This window comes from Mesoplodon densirostris, chromosome 12, assembly GCF_025265405.1.
Source record: "Mesoplodon densirostris isolate mMesDen1 chromosome 12, mMesDen1 primary haplotype, whole genome shotgun sequence".
In the NCBI taxonomy this organism is placed as follows: Eukaryota; Metazoa; Chordata; class Mammalia; order Artiodactyla; family Ziphiidae; genus Mesoplodon; species Mesoplodon densirostris.
Window position 1 is genome coordinate 54798363 of NC_082672.1, and position 16844 is coordinate 54815206.

The following is a 16844-nucleotide window of genomic DNA, read 5'->3' on the forward strand; positions in this document are numbered from 1 at the left end:
GAGAGAGCAAGGCAGAGGCTGGGTCATTTAGGTCCTTATGGACTAGGAAAGGAGTTTGGACTTCACTCCAAGTGTCCTAGGAAGTCATTGTAGGGTTTTGAGAAGGAGGGTTATGGGATCTGAATTATATATAAAAAATCTGTACGTATTTTTAAGAAGTCACTCTGGGGTGGTGAAGAAGCAGTAACAGAGGCAAACAGAGGCAGCAGTGGTATCAGATGTTGCAGTAATACAGGTGAGAGATGACGGCGGCTTGGACCAAGGTGCTAAAAGTGGACGTGGTGAGACAAGGTCTGACTGAGAATGTATTTTCAGGTAGATCTGATAGCACTTGCTGATAGAGGGTGTGAGAGAAACCTGGGTGATTGATTCTTAGCATGTTGGCCTCAACAGGTTAGTGAATGGTAGATTACTGGTTTGCTGAGATGTATGAATATTTCTGCCAAATTAATTCTAAACCTTTATCTCTTAAATGAGAAATGATTATACCAATCGTGTCTTAATTACGTGAAATTAAAAAGAAATCATCACAGAAACTTTTTTTTTTTAATAGGCGGAGTATGTCCAGCTTGTCACTGAACTTCGAATGACAAGAGCCATTCAGCCTCAGATTAATGCTTTTTTACAGGGCTTTCATATGTTCATTCCACCTTCCCTCATACAACTTTTTGATGAATATGAATTGGTAAGGAAAAACATCAGTTCTTTTTTTTAAAATTTTTATTTATTTATTTTTGGCTGTGTTGGGTCTCTGTTGCTGCACGCGGGCTCTCTCTAGTTGCGGCAAGTGGGGGCTACTCTTTGTTGTGGTGCTCGGGCTTCTTATTGCGGTGGCTTCTCTTTGTTACAGAGTGTGGACTCTAGGCGCGCAGGTTTCAGTAGTTGTGGCACACAGGCTCAATAGTTGTGGCTCGTGGGCTCTAGAGCGCAGGCTCAGTAGTTGTGGCGCACAGGCTTAGTTGCTCTGTGGCATGTGGGATCTTCCCGGACCAGGGCTTGAACCTGTGTCCCCTGCATTGGCAGGTGGATTCTTAACCACTGCACTACCAGGGAAGTCCCAAACATCAGTTCTTTTGTTGTTATGCAACACAACAACACAAAACTCCAATTGATGTAGTTTAGAAATAATTTTGGAGCACAATGATGAATGGAATAATGTAGAAGACATTATGGTTTAATGTTGATTTTTAGGGAGGTATAAGATTTGTGATTGTGCTTCTCTTAAGGTTAATAACCAGATTAGCAATTTCTTAATGTGGAATGGAGTGAGATTGTGATAAAGAAAAATGGAATGTATTTCCAAAGTATTCTACATGGGAGATGTTGAAGGCCAGTCTTCCCAAAAGCAATATTCACATTATTTCTAAATTTTTTGTTTGGCTGTATGAGGTAAAGGATACTGATAGTAACTTCTTGTACCTTTTATTTTTTTCCAAAAAGAAAAATTGATTGAGGGATTTTCTTGTTGTATTTCTGTTACCTTCTCCAGCTTCTTATTTCATCATGTATATAATTTTATAATTTTCCATTTTAACCATGTATGGAGTCCACTGTCTTTGCTGGCCCCTAGTCTCTAATGAATGTTTTGTTTTGCTTCTTTAATTTGCTTGCCCTTCACTGTGATCTAACAGGATTTCTGATTTTATATGATTTATGTCTGCATTTTCCCCCATTTCCTTTTTTCTCTTTTATTTTTGGTAATAAATTATTTGTAAGCTCTTTGAGTTGTCTAACTCCTTAATAAAACCACACAATATTTTAAATAGAGTACGGCTGCTTTCTTAGTTTGGAATAATAAATTTTAGATTTGGAATAAAAAATTTTAAAATTTGGAATAATAAATTTTAGATCAGTGGAAAAGTATCCTTTGGCTTTTATTCTGTCTCATAAAATTAGTTTCACCCTATGCCTTTCATTTTAATATATGAATAAGTACATTGGTGTGTACCAGTTAATTTTACATATACCAGTATTTTCAATTTATCACTCATAGTATGTCTTAGTATAGTAGTGGACAAAATTTGCTAAATAATGTTGAAGTCCATGGTGACTTAGTTTCACTAAATGTCAGTTTTGAGGTTTTTTTGTTGTGTTTTTACGGTTAAGATGAATGGTTTTATTTAGCATAGACTTGTCTAGTTTTTGTATAACCATAAAAGTTACTATTTTTAGTATTTAAAAATGGAGGAGTACTTATGAATTGTTAAGCAGAAAATTACATTATTTTCTGGACCTATGTATAAAAAACAAATAGCAACAACACAAATAACTGACAAAAACCTTGCCTCATAATTTACTGATACTGAGTTTAATGAAACTTTTTATTGAACTACAATATACATGAGAAAAGTACATGTATCGTAAATGTATAGCTTGATGAATTTTCACAAACTGTATACACCCATGAAACAGCGCCCAGATCAAGAAACTGAGAAATCCTAACACCCCAGATCCCTCTCATGTCCTCTTCCAGTCACTCTGACCCCTCATGGGTATCCACTCTCCTGGCTTCTAATAATATAGACTAGGTTACCTGTTTTTGAACTTAATGTAAATAGAATAATCACCTAGAATATATTGGACTTCTTTAGCGCAGCTTTTTGTTTGTGAGAATCATATGTATTATTGCAAGCAGTTGTAATGTGTTCATTTTCATTGCTCTGTAGTACTTCATTGTGTTAATATACTTTTTTTTTTTTTTGTCTTTTCTACTCTTGATGAACATTTGGTGGGTAGTTTTCAGTTTCAGGCTATTCTGTAGGTTATATATCTTGGAGTGGAATTGCTGGGATTTAGGGGGTGCATTTATTCCATTACGGTAGATACTAGCAAGTAGTTTTCCAAAGCAGTATGTCAGTTTACACTCCCACCAACAGGTTATGAGAGTTCTGGGTATTCTGCATCCTAAACAGCATTTAATATTTTTGTCTTTTTTATTTTTACCATTTGGGTGGAATAGTAGTGGTATTTCCTGGTGATTTTAATTTGTATTTCCCTGGTATTGAGTGTGGGATTGAGTGTGTTTTATATGTTTATTGGCCATTTGTATACTCTGTTTTTGAAGTGTTTATTCAAGTAATTTGTCCATTTTTCTGTTGTGTTTTCTGTTTTTTTTAAACACTGATTTGTAGGAATCTTTATATATTCTTTATAGGAGCCTTTGTTAGATATATGTATTATGAAGATCTCCTACTCTGGTGTCTCTTAACTAATAAAAGTTTTTAGTGTTAACGCAGTTCAGTTTATCACTTGTTTTTTTCTCTTCCCTTTTTTTTTTTAAATGAATGGAGCTTTTTGTGTCCTGTTTAAGAAATTGTTTCTTATTCCAAGGTCATGAAAGTGTTTTCCTGTATTTTCTTCTGAAAACTTTATTCCTTTGTCTTTTACATTTAGGTTTGCTACTGGTAAGTTTTTAATTGTGGTTCTTACATTAGAAGTTAGGTCAGGGTTCCTAGTCTGTCTTCTACCCTGGCTTTACTAAGTTGAGCTGATTCAGATGGTGGGATTGTTTTGGAATAGCAGTGTTGTTGGCATGATGCTTACTTATGCAGTGATGATAATTATTATTATTAAACACTTAGTATTTGCCAGGTACTTCATGTGTATTAACTTTTAAAACCTTCACATCAGACCCCTGAGGTAACTTATTATTCCCATTTTACAGATTAGGAAAACTAGGCCAAAGAAGGTATGGGACTTGCTCATGTTCACAGAGTATGTGTTACATCCAGACTGTGAACCCATGGTCTCTGACCACAGCCCAGTCTCTCTTCATCAGTATTGCCTCTCAGTGGCATGAACTATATAAGTAGGACTTGGTTTTAGAACCTTTGGTGTGACTTTGTGTCTTTCGTAGGAAAGGGCTCTGCTACACTGGGATAGAAAACTTTTTTAAAAAGTTGGTGCAAACATCTAAGTTAGATGTTCATCAGAGTTAAAGGATACTGGTTAGATTCTAGAGTTTTAGTGAAAAGAAGGTATCCAGTAGCATCAGTGTCCTTAACTGGATGTGTATTCATCCATTTGTGGACAGAACGCAGTCTCAAGTCAAGGGATGATCATCAGGTTGAAAAATGGTGACAACATTTTGTGATTACTATATCTATAACATTATTACAGTTGAGGGGTTCCTCAAATGTCTGAGGGACTGTCCTGCCATACTGTGCTGCTTATGAGTTTATCCATGGTGGTACCAGGATATTAAAACACTGAGTCATGTAAATTCTAGGTAAGCTAAGAGCTGTGAACACCTGCATGACTCAGTTTCTGACTATTAGTTTATGGGTTATATATGTTGTACCTAATTCCAACAGACCAATTCAGTTATTTTGTCATTTCCCTGGTGGTCCAGTGGTTAAGATTTTGCCTTCCAATGCAGGGGGTGCAGCTAAGATCCCACATGCCTCAGGGCCAAAAAACCAAAACATAAACAGAAACAGTATTGTAACAGATTGAACAAAGACTTTAAAGATGGTCCACATCAAAAAAATCTTAAAATAAATAGGGGCTTCCCTGGTGGCACAGTAGTTAAGAGTCTGCCTGCCAATACAGGGGACACGGGTTCGAGCCCTGGTCTGGGAAAATCCCACATGCCGCGGAGCAGCTAAGCCCGCGAGCCACAACTACTGAAGCCCACGCACCCAGAGCCCGTGTTCCGCAACAAGAGAAGCCACCGCAATGAGAAGCCCGTGCACTGCAATGAAGAATAGCCCCTGCTCGCCGCAACTAGAGGAAAGCTCGCACGTAGCAACAAAGCCCCAACACAGCCAAAAATAAATAAATATATAACTTTAAAAAATATATATATTAAAAAATAATAAATAAATTATTGATTGGGATTTAAAATCTTCTTGTTATATGCATATGGAGTTTGTATTGTGGACTTCCCATTTCAACTGTTTTCAGTCAGTTTAATAACTTTTTTTTTTTTTTTTTGCGGTACGCAGGCCCCTCACTGTTGTGGCCTCTCCCGTTGCGGAGCACAGGCTCCGGACGCGCAGGCTCAGCGGCCATGGCTCACGGGCCCAGCCGCTCCGCGGCATGTGGGATCTTCCCAGACTGGGGCACGAACCCGTGTCCCCTGCATCGGCAGGCAGACTCCCAACCACTGCGCCACCAGGGAAGCCCATAGTTTAATAACTTTTTTTGCCCAGGTGTTAAATGGGATAGTAAAGATCTTTTGTCCTCTTCACAAAGTTATAACATATGATGTTCATGAAATGCTTCAAATTTCTTGAGAGAATATTGTCTCACTCATTTTTATTCACAATTATTAACAATGAAAGCATACTTAATATTATTAAAAGCTTATCTTCAGCCTAGAAGGGAAGAGGATTAAACTCATGGGTTGTAAGAAACATGTAACAGTCGTCCATATTCCTTTTGGCAGATCTGTGTCAGGGTACTGCCAGGGAACAGACTTTCCCCAGATGGTTCAAATAAAGAAACTTTAATGAAGGAACTTAAAGAGGCATGGGCAGGTTAAGAAGAAACAAGATATGGTCGAGGCATCCAGAGAATAGCAACAGTGGAAAGCCTTATCACCCCTAGAATTGAAGACAAGCGGAGGAATTACTGTGAGGAGCCTGGTGAGAGCCTGAACCACCAGGGGCCACCAGGTGGCAGCTCTAGTTGAGGAGACATAGCTACTGCAAAGATGTACTGAAGCAGGGAGGGAGCAGAAAATACTCTTACCTGCAGACTCCTGCCTGTTTCCCAGTGATGGAGCCCAACCTGAAACCAACAGGCAAGAGAGCCAGTCTGCAGGGATCAGCCTCTTGGGGCACAGAATGTGCAAAGGAAGATGGACAATGTATTTGGGGGTGATAAAATGCACCCTACCAGAATGCCTTCATCTAGTTAAAGTATTTTATAATACTATGGCAAGGAGGACTGAAACACACCCTAGACAGGCAGTTCTCAAACTTTTTGGTCTTAGGACCCCTTAAAAGAAAAGAGTTTATGTGGTTTATAGTAATTGATACTTAACTGTATTTGAAATTCAAACAGAAATGTAAAATTTTTTATTAATTCACATAAAAATAACAATTCATTACATATTAACATAAATAAAACATTTAAGAAATTAAAACTGCATTTTCCAGAATAAAACAAAAATAGTGGGAGAAGTGGCATTGTTTTACATCTTTGCAAGTTTCTTTAACATCTGGCTTAATAGGAGAAACTGGGTTCTCATATCTGCTTCTGCTTATAATCTGTTGTGATATGTTGCTTGGTTGAACTATATGGAGAAAATCCAGCCTCAGATATGTTGGAAAAGGGAGAACCTTGCACACTCCTTAAATAGATCCCAGAAACACCCAAGAGTTCTGAGACACCACCTTACATTGGCCTTCATTAGTATTTTTCAGAGCATACTCTATACTAGGCAGGTATATATTATGAGGAGTTGCTGTAGGAGAAGTGATTTTGAACCACATGGTATCTATCTCTGCAGTAACAAAGTCTGCTGTTCTGGCTTGTTGGTGTTAAGCTTAGGCTAGTTATTACCTCACTTTACTGTGTAAACACATCCAACTGAAATACGGGCTGATTCAGAGATTTGGACAAGCCTTTCTCATGTTCTCTTTTCTCTTGGGGAACGTGATGGTAAATACTTTTGCCATTATTAATTTCATTCTTAGTTTTTGGATTGATATTTTGTTTGTTTGATGATCTTCCTGGAAAAAAGAAGGATACCAAAAGTCATTAGTAGGAAAATTGCATTTTTTTTTCACCTTGGAGAAATTTGACTTGAAAGTTGGATTGGAATTATTCCAGAATAGAGTTCTTCAAAGGATTAAATCTGTTTTGGTTTTTTAAAAATAATAACTATTTTTATTATAATAACTCCTTTTTTTTCTAGTGATTAGGGTTTCTTGATCTTTTCCTTTGCTTAACCCAGATTTATTTAGGTCTTTGTTTTCATTTTCATACTGAGAGTACAGTATTTTTATAGAATTTAACAAATTCATAAAATACATATAAACCAAAGATAATAATGTTCACAAAATTATTGCACATATAAACTGTTGTGGCATATGTGTTTCTATATAAAGGTGAACTCTTATCTCATGTTTTAATTAAATTGTATCAGTGTAGAGACATTTCCACATCTCACAATATTTGAGATTATTAGTATCAGGGGTTCTCTCTCAGGTAGTACTTGTTATTGATGATTTACAGACACTGTTACAAAAATAAATCAGTTTTACATGGGATTAGTTTCTAATTAAGGCAAATTTACTATTTAAATGTAATCACTTTTTTTTCCAGAGAAGATTAATGAAATATTTTTCTTCTTCCCCAAAGGAGCTACTGCTTTCTGGCATGCCAGAAATTGATGTGAGTGATTGGATAAAAAATACTGAATACACAAGTGGCTATGAAAGAGAAGATCCAGTTATTCAGGTAAAGTCTCTCTAGAGCTTAGAATGAAGTTAAGTTTTGGTATTTAATCTTGTAAGCTTTTCAGCACTATTTGATGAAAACCTACATTAATTAAGAAAGTAAAGTTTTTCCCTAAATCTTCTCATGGGAATTGCATATGAACGCTTTGTATGAAATCTTTTTTTGATAAATGAGTTTCATGGATTAAATATGCTTTATGAATATTGCATATTTCTCTGGTACTAAGAAGCCTGCAGTTGCTCTGAAATATGAGCTAAGTTTTTTATTGTTGTTTTTAGTGGTTCTGGGAAGTTGTGGAAGATATTACTCCAGAGGAGAGAGTTCTTCTGTTGCAGTTTGTTACTGGCAGGTAAGAAGTGTTTTTATGATAATGTGGAAATAATTTAATAGATTCCATTTCTAATGGCTTAGACATATACAACTCAAAATGAATTATTACTCTGAATTATCAATTTCTCACCTCCTTTTCCATTTTTTTAGATATTAAACAAAGGTTTATTTAGGCATTGAAGTTAAAACATACAGTAGTGCTCAATAAATGTTTATTTAAGGTATAAAAGATAAACTGTTCCAATCAGAACTATCAGCATGTACATTATATTTTATAACTTGGTAGTCTTTTCATTCTGCAGATAAGTCAGCGATAGTAGCCAACACTTGTTGCTGGGACAACACACACACACACGCACACAACACATAATAATACCCATACACAGCAGTTTTTCTTCAATTCTTATCAAACTTTAAAGTCTTAAGATTTGTGGCCTGAAAAATAATTTGTGATACCACACTTGGAAAAGTCTACTTTTGGAACCAATTAAATATCATAGATATTAGAAAACTAGATGATTTAAACATCTTTTAACTTACAGTTCTGAAAGATGTAAAAGAAAAGGTCTGATTTTCATTCTTTTTTTTAAATTAATTAATTTTTTATTTATTCATTTTTGGCTGCATTGGGTCTTCATTGCTGCGCATGGGCTTTCTCTAGTTGTGGTGAGCGGGGGCTACTCTTTGTTGCGGTGCGCGGGCTTCTCATCGCGGTGGCTTCTCTTATTACGGACCGCAGGCTCTAGGCATGTGGGCTCAGTAGTTGTGGCTCGCGGCCTCTAGAACACAGGCTCAGTACATGTGGCTCACGGGCCTAGTTGCTCCGCGGCATGTGAGATCTTCCTGGACCAGGGCTTGAACCCGTTTCCCCTGCATTGGCAGGTGGATTCTTAACCACTGCACCACCAGGGAATTCCTGATTTTCATTCTTGATAAGTTAGAATTTCATCTGTGTCCTATTTATGAAAATATAGTTCAGTCAATCCATTATAAATGTACATGGTTCTTCTAAGAAAGTTGGAACACAGAAAATTAGAAGAAATAGAAAAACCATCACCTGCCAGCAATAAGCACTGTAAATAATTTGATGTATTTATTTTTTTCCTACCTGTTTTAAAAACATAGTGTGAATATATATCTTATATATATGTAATTTAAAGTCAACTGTTTTATTTTTAAAGTAGTTTGTAACTATTATAGAAAATTTTGAAAATGGAGACTATAGATAGAAGAAAATGAAAATCCCATTAAGTAATTACACTATTTAGAGATAACACTATTAATATTTTGCTGTATTTTCTTAGTTTTAAGGTATATAATTAGAAAAATATATACTATATACCTAATTGCAAAGAATAAATAAAACATGAATTATTCACAGATTATACACTAAAGATGAAAGAAAATCTTGTCAGTTTTTTTTTTTTTTTTTTTGGCTACTTAGTGCCAGAAATACCTAGAGATTTGAGTAATTTAATAAAAAGCGTTAAGGGCTTTCCTGGTGGTGCAGTGGTTGAGAGTCCGCCTGCCGATGCAGGGAGCACGGGTTCGTGCCCTGGTCTGGGAAGATCCCACATGCCGCGGAGCAGCTGGGCCTGTGAGCCATGGCCGCTGAGCCTGCGTGTCTGGAGCCTGTGCTCCGCAACAGGAGAGGCCGCAGCAGTGAGAGGCCCGCGTACCGCAAAACAAAAACAAACAAAAAAAGCGTTTAACAAAAATTATTTTTTCTATGTAGGAAGGTTAGACAATTCAAATTTTTAAAAAATCACCTTTAATATTAGTCTCTGAATATAATCACTTAAAATTTTGGTTATTTTTCCAGAATTTTTCTCACATATATAAATTTTTATTTTTAAAAAACATTGTTCCTATTTTATAACTTTTGAATTTAGCAATATATCATTAAAAATTGTTTCATTTATAGATCTAGTTTTTTTTTTTTTTTTGCGGTATGCGGGCCTCTCACTGTTGTGGCCTCCCCCGTTGCGGAGCACAGGCTCCGGACGCGCAGGCTCCGGACACGCAGGCTCAGCGGCCATGGCTCACGGGCCCAGCCACTCCGCGGCATATGGGATCCTCCCAGACCGGGGCACGAACCCGTATCCCCTGCATCGGCAGGCGGACTCTCAACCACTTGCGCCACCAGGGAGGCCCTATAGATCTAGTTTTTTAAATGGCCGTCTATTCTTCAGTCTGTGGACCTCCCTTAATTGATATTGTCCTTTATTGCTCCATTTTCCTGCTTATGAATAATGCTGAACAAATAAGAAATTCTTATGCTTTATACACTTGCAGCCCAGTTTGATTATTTATAAATATAGGATAAATGTAATATATAGGATATATAGGATAAAAATACAGGATAAATTCTTAGAAGGGAAATTTTTAGATACAAACGTATATAAATTTTTATAACCCTGAGACATTGTTCATTTAACCTTCAGAAAAATATCAGGATTCACCTCAGCCTATTTCTTTTATTCTATCAATACAGGATATAATTATTTTTATTTTCATAGTTTCATATATGTATACTTTGTATGGTGTGGATTTCCTTTATTTTTTGCACATTATTCTACCATCATTTTCAAAAATTTGGTTTTAAATGTTCTGTATATATAGGGACATTAACTCTGCAAATATCTTTCCCAGTTTATCATTTGCCTTTTAATTATATTAAGTTAAACATACAGATTTCCCTGTAATTTAGATTATAAATTTAATTTATAAAATTATATAATGAAAGTGCTAAATTAGGTTGCAAGTTGATTATCAGTACTTTCCTTTTGTTTTTTTAAATAAATTCTTCCCTACTGAGATTTTGTATATATATGTTTATCTACCTTTTTTTCTGTAACTTTTTTGTAGTTTCTGTTTTTACATACCAATTTTTAAGCCATCTGGACTTTATTTTGGTTTATGTTATAAGGCAGGGCTCTTTGATTATTTTTCTAAGCAGTTTATATTTAAACACCATTTAATAAATTATTATATTTTCCTTCATGATTCAGTTGGTATGAGTCTTTAAGATGTAGGAAACAATTATTCAAGTTCTTTAGTACTAAAAATGTCTGTTAGATTGCTGCTCTTGTAGAATAAAAAACACTTCGATTAGTAATACACAGTACGTCTCCCGTGTCAATAGTGCAGTCATGGTTAGCAATGCTGAAAAGAACTGCACTGTTTACTATTTAATTGGTCGAGAAGTGTAGCTGCGAATCCATTTAAACTGATGAAGGATGTGGGTAAAGAGTAGAAGCCAAGAGGGAGGAGATATGGGGATATATGTATATGTATAGCTGATCCACTTTGTTATAAAGCAGAAGGTAACACACAATTGTAAAGCAGTTATAAAGAGGTTTAAAAAAAAGAGTAGAAGCCAAGGAAGCTGAGGGGAAACTACATGGAGCTAAGCTTTACCTTCAGGTTGAAGAATCCACTTTTCGGCACTTAGTCTACATGGAGTCCTTGTTTTGAATTCAAACTAAGTCTTAAGCTCTTTTATTGTTTTTTTTGTTTTGTTTTGTTTTGTTTGCGGTACACTGGCCTCTCACCACTGTGGCCTCTCCCGTTGAGGAGCACAGGCTCCAGACGCGCAGGCCCAGCGGCCATGGCTCACGGGCCCAGCTGCTCCGCGGCATGTGGGATCCTCCCGGACTGGGGCATGAACCCGTGTCCCCTGCATCGGCAGGCGGACTCTCAACCACTGCGCCACCAGGGAAGCCCTTAAGTTCTTTTAAACCTTAACTTTCCTTTTACACTAGACCCAGTTATCAATAGGTATAGCATTTGCCATTCTAGACTTAGAGTGTGGTTTTTTTTTTTTTCCACTTTTTGGAAAATTCTATCATTTATATTTAGATTGTAGAATGTCTTTCTCTGTGTCCATAGTATAATTTAAAAGAATCTTACTAAAGAGTCAAATGTGTTCCAGTTGTAGAAGCAAGAATCTGTATCAGCAGTAACTTTAAAATATTTTTATGGTGGTGACAATATTTTGTTTATCTACAAGGCTGTCTTAAATGTCTTACTCTTGTTTCATTATCTCTTAAGAATAATAAAAGTCAGACTTGATTATTTCTTTGTGTATAAAATAGAAATATTTCATTTTTATTAACTGTAATTTTACATTGTATATGTCAGGTGTCATAATACTCAACCAAAGACCATTTATTTTTCTCATACATGCTTAAGCTTGATGAGCCATAATCTTAGCTAAGATCCACTGGTTTTTCAAGTATGGGGCCCAGTCATTGTAGTTTAGAGGAAGAGGAGTAAGGTTTCAGAGATTGTTTGTGAATATCAGTTTACAGAATAATTGCAATTTAGATATGAAAATTGGGGGATCATCTGATTTTTTAAGCTTATTTTTCAAAATTTATTTATATGGAAGACATTAGATTGATCATTCTGTTATTGACATACTGTGCTATAATTTGTGTAAGAATCAGTCTCAAGGCTCATCTTCTCACCTTGTCCTGCTGAAGTGGAATACTTGTTTTTAAAGTCTGCCTCTGTAGGAAATTGAAAACAGCTTGCCTTTTATTCCTTTTCATTTTTGGTCACCTTTGCTAATTTTTTAGGCAAAGGGTAAATATACAGAAAGTAATGTTTCAGTTTACAGACATATTCAGGTCTTTAGATATTCTCTTTCCCTAAGTAGGAATTGCTCATGTGTTAGTGTTTTGTTAGCAAGATGCAGGCATCCTTTTAACATTCACTTGGATTTCTAAAGTAAGCTTAGGCATTTCATCAATAAAGTGTTTAATAGCAACCAAACTACTTCCCAGCTAGAAAAGAAAAATGCTGGGAAGAGATCTATTTATATTGGATTGTTTTTTTTTTCCCTGTGAATGTAAACATATCATCTGTGATTTCAGACAGAAAATCCTGGTGCATTATTCGACAGGTTTTTTTTTAGTGTGTGTGGTAAAACATACTTAATATTAAACATTTTAATCATTTTTAAGTGTACAGTTCTGTGTACAGTCACATATTTGTGCAGCCATCACCACCATTCATCTCCTGAGCTTTTTATCTTTCTCAGTTGAAATTGTACCTATTAAACACTAACTTTCTATTTCCCCTACCCCCAGCCTCTGGCAACCACCATTCTACTTTCTGTCTCTATGAATTTTATAATTTTTAAAATAGATTTATTTATTTTTATTTATTTATTTTTGGCTGTGTTGGGTCTTCATTGCTGCTCGCAAGCTTTCTCTAGTTGCGTTTAGCGGGGGCTACTCTTCGTTGTGGTGCGCGTGCTTCTCATTGTGGTGGTTTCTCTTGCTGTGGAGCACGGGCTCTAGGCACACGGGTTTTAGGCACACGGGCTTCAGTAGTTGTGGCATGTGGGCCCAGTAGTTGTGGCTCGCGGGCTCTAGAGCGCAGGCTCAGTAGCCTCAGTAGTTGTGGCGCACAGGCTTAGTTGCTCCGTGGCATGTGGGATCCTCCCAGACCAGGGCTCGAACCCGGGTCCCCTGCATTGGCAGGTGGATTCTTAACCACTGCACCACCAGGGAAGTCCCTCTATGAATTTGATTACTTTAGGTCCCTTTTGTAAGTGGAATCATACATTATTTGTCTTTTTGTGACTGGCTTATTTCACCTAGCATAATGTCCTCGAGATTCATCCATATTGTAGCATATGTCCTTTTAAAGGCTGAATGGTATTCCATTGTATGTGTTTACCACAGTTTGCTTATCCTTTCATCCATGGACAGTTATTTGGGTTGAGTCCACTATTTGGCTATTGTGAGTAATGCTGCTATGAACATGGATGTACAAATATCTGTTTGAGTCTCTACTTTCTGTTCTTTTGGATATTTACCGTAATTCTATGGTTAATTTTTTGAGAAACGGCAATCATGTTTTCCACAGTGGCTGCACAATTTTACATTTCCACCAGCAATTGCATAAGGGTTTCAATTTCTGCATGTCCTGTCCAATACTTGTTATTTTCTAGTGATCTTTTTTTTTAATAGTTATCTTAATGCCTATGAGGTGGTTATCTCAATGAGGTTTTGATTTGCATTTCCCTATTGACAAGTGATGTTGATTGAGCATCTTTTCGAATGCTTATAAGCCATCTGTGTATCTTCTTAGGAGAAATGTCTATGTGAGTCCTGTCCCTATTTTTTAAATTTTAAAAATTGTCCCTATTTTTTGTTGTTGTTAAGTTGGAGTTCTATATATTTTCTTGGTATTAATTCCTTGTCATATTTATGATTTCAAAATATTTTCTCCAGTGGCTCACATTTTCACTCAGTTCATGGTGTCCTTTGGCACGCAAGTGTTTCATTTTGATGACGTCTAATTGATTGTTCTTCTGTTGCCTGTGCCTTTGGTGTCATATCCAAGAAATCATTACCAAATCCAGTGTCATGAAGTTTTTCCCCTGTATTTTCTTCTAAGACTTTTATAGTTTTAGCTCTTCATTTAGGTCTTTTATTCATCTTGAGTTAACTTTTTGTATATGGTGTTAGGTACGGGTCCAGCTTCATTTTTTTGTAGTGGATATCCAGTTTTCTCAACACAAATTTGTTGAAAAGACTGTCCTTTTTCCATTGGAGGTTCTTAGCACTCTTGTCAAAAATCATTTGGCCATATATTTAAGGGTTTATTTTGAGTTTCTCTATTCCATTGGTCTGTGTATCTGTTTTTATGCCAGTGCCACAATGTTTTGATGACTGCAGTTTTGTAGTTTAAGTTTGGAAATTAGGAACTGTGAGACTTCTGAGTTTGTTCACCTTCCTGTGGTCTCACTATGTTAGGGGACATTTAAAAAGAATACAACCAATGTTCTAAATCTCTGGAAAGAGAAGTGTAAAGAATTTTCTAATTTTCCCACCGTGTAAAACAATACAAAACAAAAACCCTTTGACTCTAGATATTTTTCACAGACAGGGAAATCATTTGGATAACATGTAAGAGCCTCTGTTGCTTGAATTAATCAAGTAAGCCATTTATTTATTCAGCAAATATTTAATGAACATGTACTAGATACTAGTCATTTTGCTAATTTGAAATATACCTGTTACCAAGATTTTCCTTGCATGATTACAACTTACTAAGATATGAACTCTTAGTTCCAGGGTCCCACATGGTGGATTTGCTAATATCATGGGTGGAAGTGGATTGCAGAACTTTACAATTGCTGCTGTGCCATATACTCCAAATCTTCTACCGACTTCAAGCACATGGTATGTTAAGTTGGTTTATTTAAATGCATTGCAAATTGTTCTGATTAATTTTAATTAATTAATTTTAATTAATTTTAATTAATGATCAAAGGTCTAACTACTGTATTGCTGCATTGAGAGGAAAATCTCAACAGTGATCTCTATTCAACATTTTGTAATCACTGATAAATAAGTAGCTACATAGTTTCTTGCCTTCCCCTTCTTTGGTAGGGAAAATGTTTGAGGAAACTACCTACCTATACTCTAATTGAATATGTATAGTTCAAGTATCACTAAAGTTACACTGTCATAAGTATCACTGAGTTACACCATCATTTCAAACTAAATTGCCCTATTGCTTATTTATTTTAGGCTGAAGGGAACTTATTTTCTTCTACTACATTTGCATGCTAAAGGAAACTGCAATGCAGCAGGGTGTTTTTTTTTTTTTTTTCTTTTTAAATACTACTTCAGGGTTTTCCAATTTGATTGCAAATTTAAGAGGGTGGTTTTATGTTAATTTTGAGTAGTGTTTTCACTGCTAGACAAAACAATAAAAAATTTCAGAGATTTCTTAGTTAATAGTGGTATATTTTTCTTTTAAAGTATCAACATGCTCAAGTTACCTGAATACCCAAGTAAAGAAATACTCAAGGACAGGCTTCTTGTGGCACTACATTGTGGAAGCTATGGTTACACAATGGCATAATGAAGTCTGGAAAATTCATCTGACTGCTGATGCGCAATGCAGAGTCTCAGAAGTAATTTAGGAAACCGTCAACAGAAAAGCAGCCTAAATGCAGCCCATAGGCAGGGCTGATGTTTAAAATTCATAAAGGATCAGGTTTCCTTTCTTCCCCCTCTCTTTTCCCTTTTATGTTTTCTCAGTTTGTGATACAATTAGAAAGTATAAATCACAGTAGTCTTCATTTAAAAAATGCTAATTGAAAATAGTAGAAACTGTCCTTTTTCATATTTCTTTAATCTTATCCAAGAGTGTGTTAAGGCAGAATCTTATTCTACATTCCATGTCCGCTATGTAACTGTTCTGTTAAAAAGGTGTTGTCTCTTTTATTTTTCTATATAGTAAATTATATTAGGACATCCAGCTTGGTATGTCCTATTGCATGTAAAGTGCCATTTATATTTTGGAAAACTATTGTATAGAATGGATTAATTTACATTGTGTATAAAGCCACAAATATGTATTTTCCCATATTGAATCTATATTGCAGTGATGTTTTCTAGCCTTTCAGTATTTTAATATGTAAAGTTTAGACTGATGTGACTAATAAACAGCTGATGAAATGACGTCTAATTTATATATTAAAGCTTATGCTATATTGTATGAATTATTTGCATCTTTCAGTGGTCAGTTTTTCACATACATATATTGTCTCAAAGTTTTTCTTATGCCTTATTTTAATTTATATCTTAGATAAAATTAAAATACAATATTTTACTGGATTTCTTTTTGTTACTATTGTTTTATCTGTGAGCTCTAATGATACATTTGAAAACGTAATCTGATGTGCAGATTACAGTTTAAGTTTGTAATTTTTCTGTAAATTTTCTTTTTATTATTAGAATGTTGAGTTCAAGTGATGTATACGTAATACAAAGCAGTGGGTTTTTAAATTTTAGGGTGTCTTTGAAAAGACATAGTTGAGTAGTTACAGCATACCTTTTAGGGGAAGTAGGAACACTCAGACATTTAAAAATACTAATAGGGGAATTTGTAATGTTTAGGACCTTGCCTTTGGAAACTAAAAATAGATTATCCAGTGGCATCATTATTGGTAAAATGACTCTTATATACATATTTTCTCATATGAGCAGCCACTGTATTTGTCACTGACAAATGTAGACAATATATATGTCAATATAGGCAAATATGTATTGTATATACATGTATATAGGCAT

General features: G+C 35.6%; 1 protein-coding gene across 3 annotated transcripts in view; it reads left to right on the forward strand.

The window, feature by feature from the left end:
- Positions 1–16239, forward strand: part of HACE1 (HECT domain and ankyrin repeat containing E3 ubiquitin protein ligase 1) — a 93302-nt gene extending 77063 nt beyond the window's left edge. For all 3 annotated transcript variants that reach the window (XM_060115001.1, XM_060115002.1, XM_060115003.1), the window contains 5 exons: positions 554–685; positions 7312–7410; positions 7689–7759; positions 14829–14942; positions 15528–16239. In XM_060115001.1, the coding sequence (XP_059970984.1) occupies positions 554–685; positions 7312–7410; positions 7689–7759; positions 14829–14942; positions 15528–15630 (519 nt within the window). In that variant the 3' untranslated portion in view covers positions 15631–16239. The remainder of the gene's footprint in view (positions 1–553; positions 686–7311; positions 7411–7688; positions 7760–14828; positions 14943–15527) is intronic.
- Positions 16240–16844: the final 605 nt, after the last annotated feature.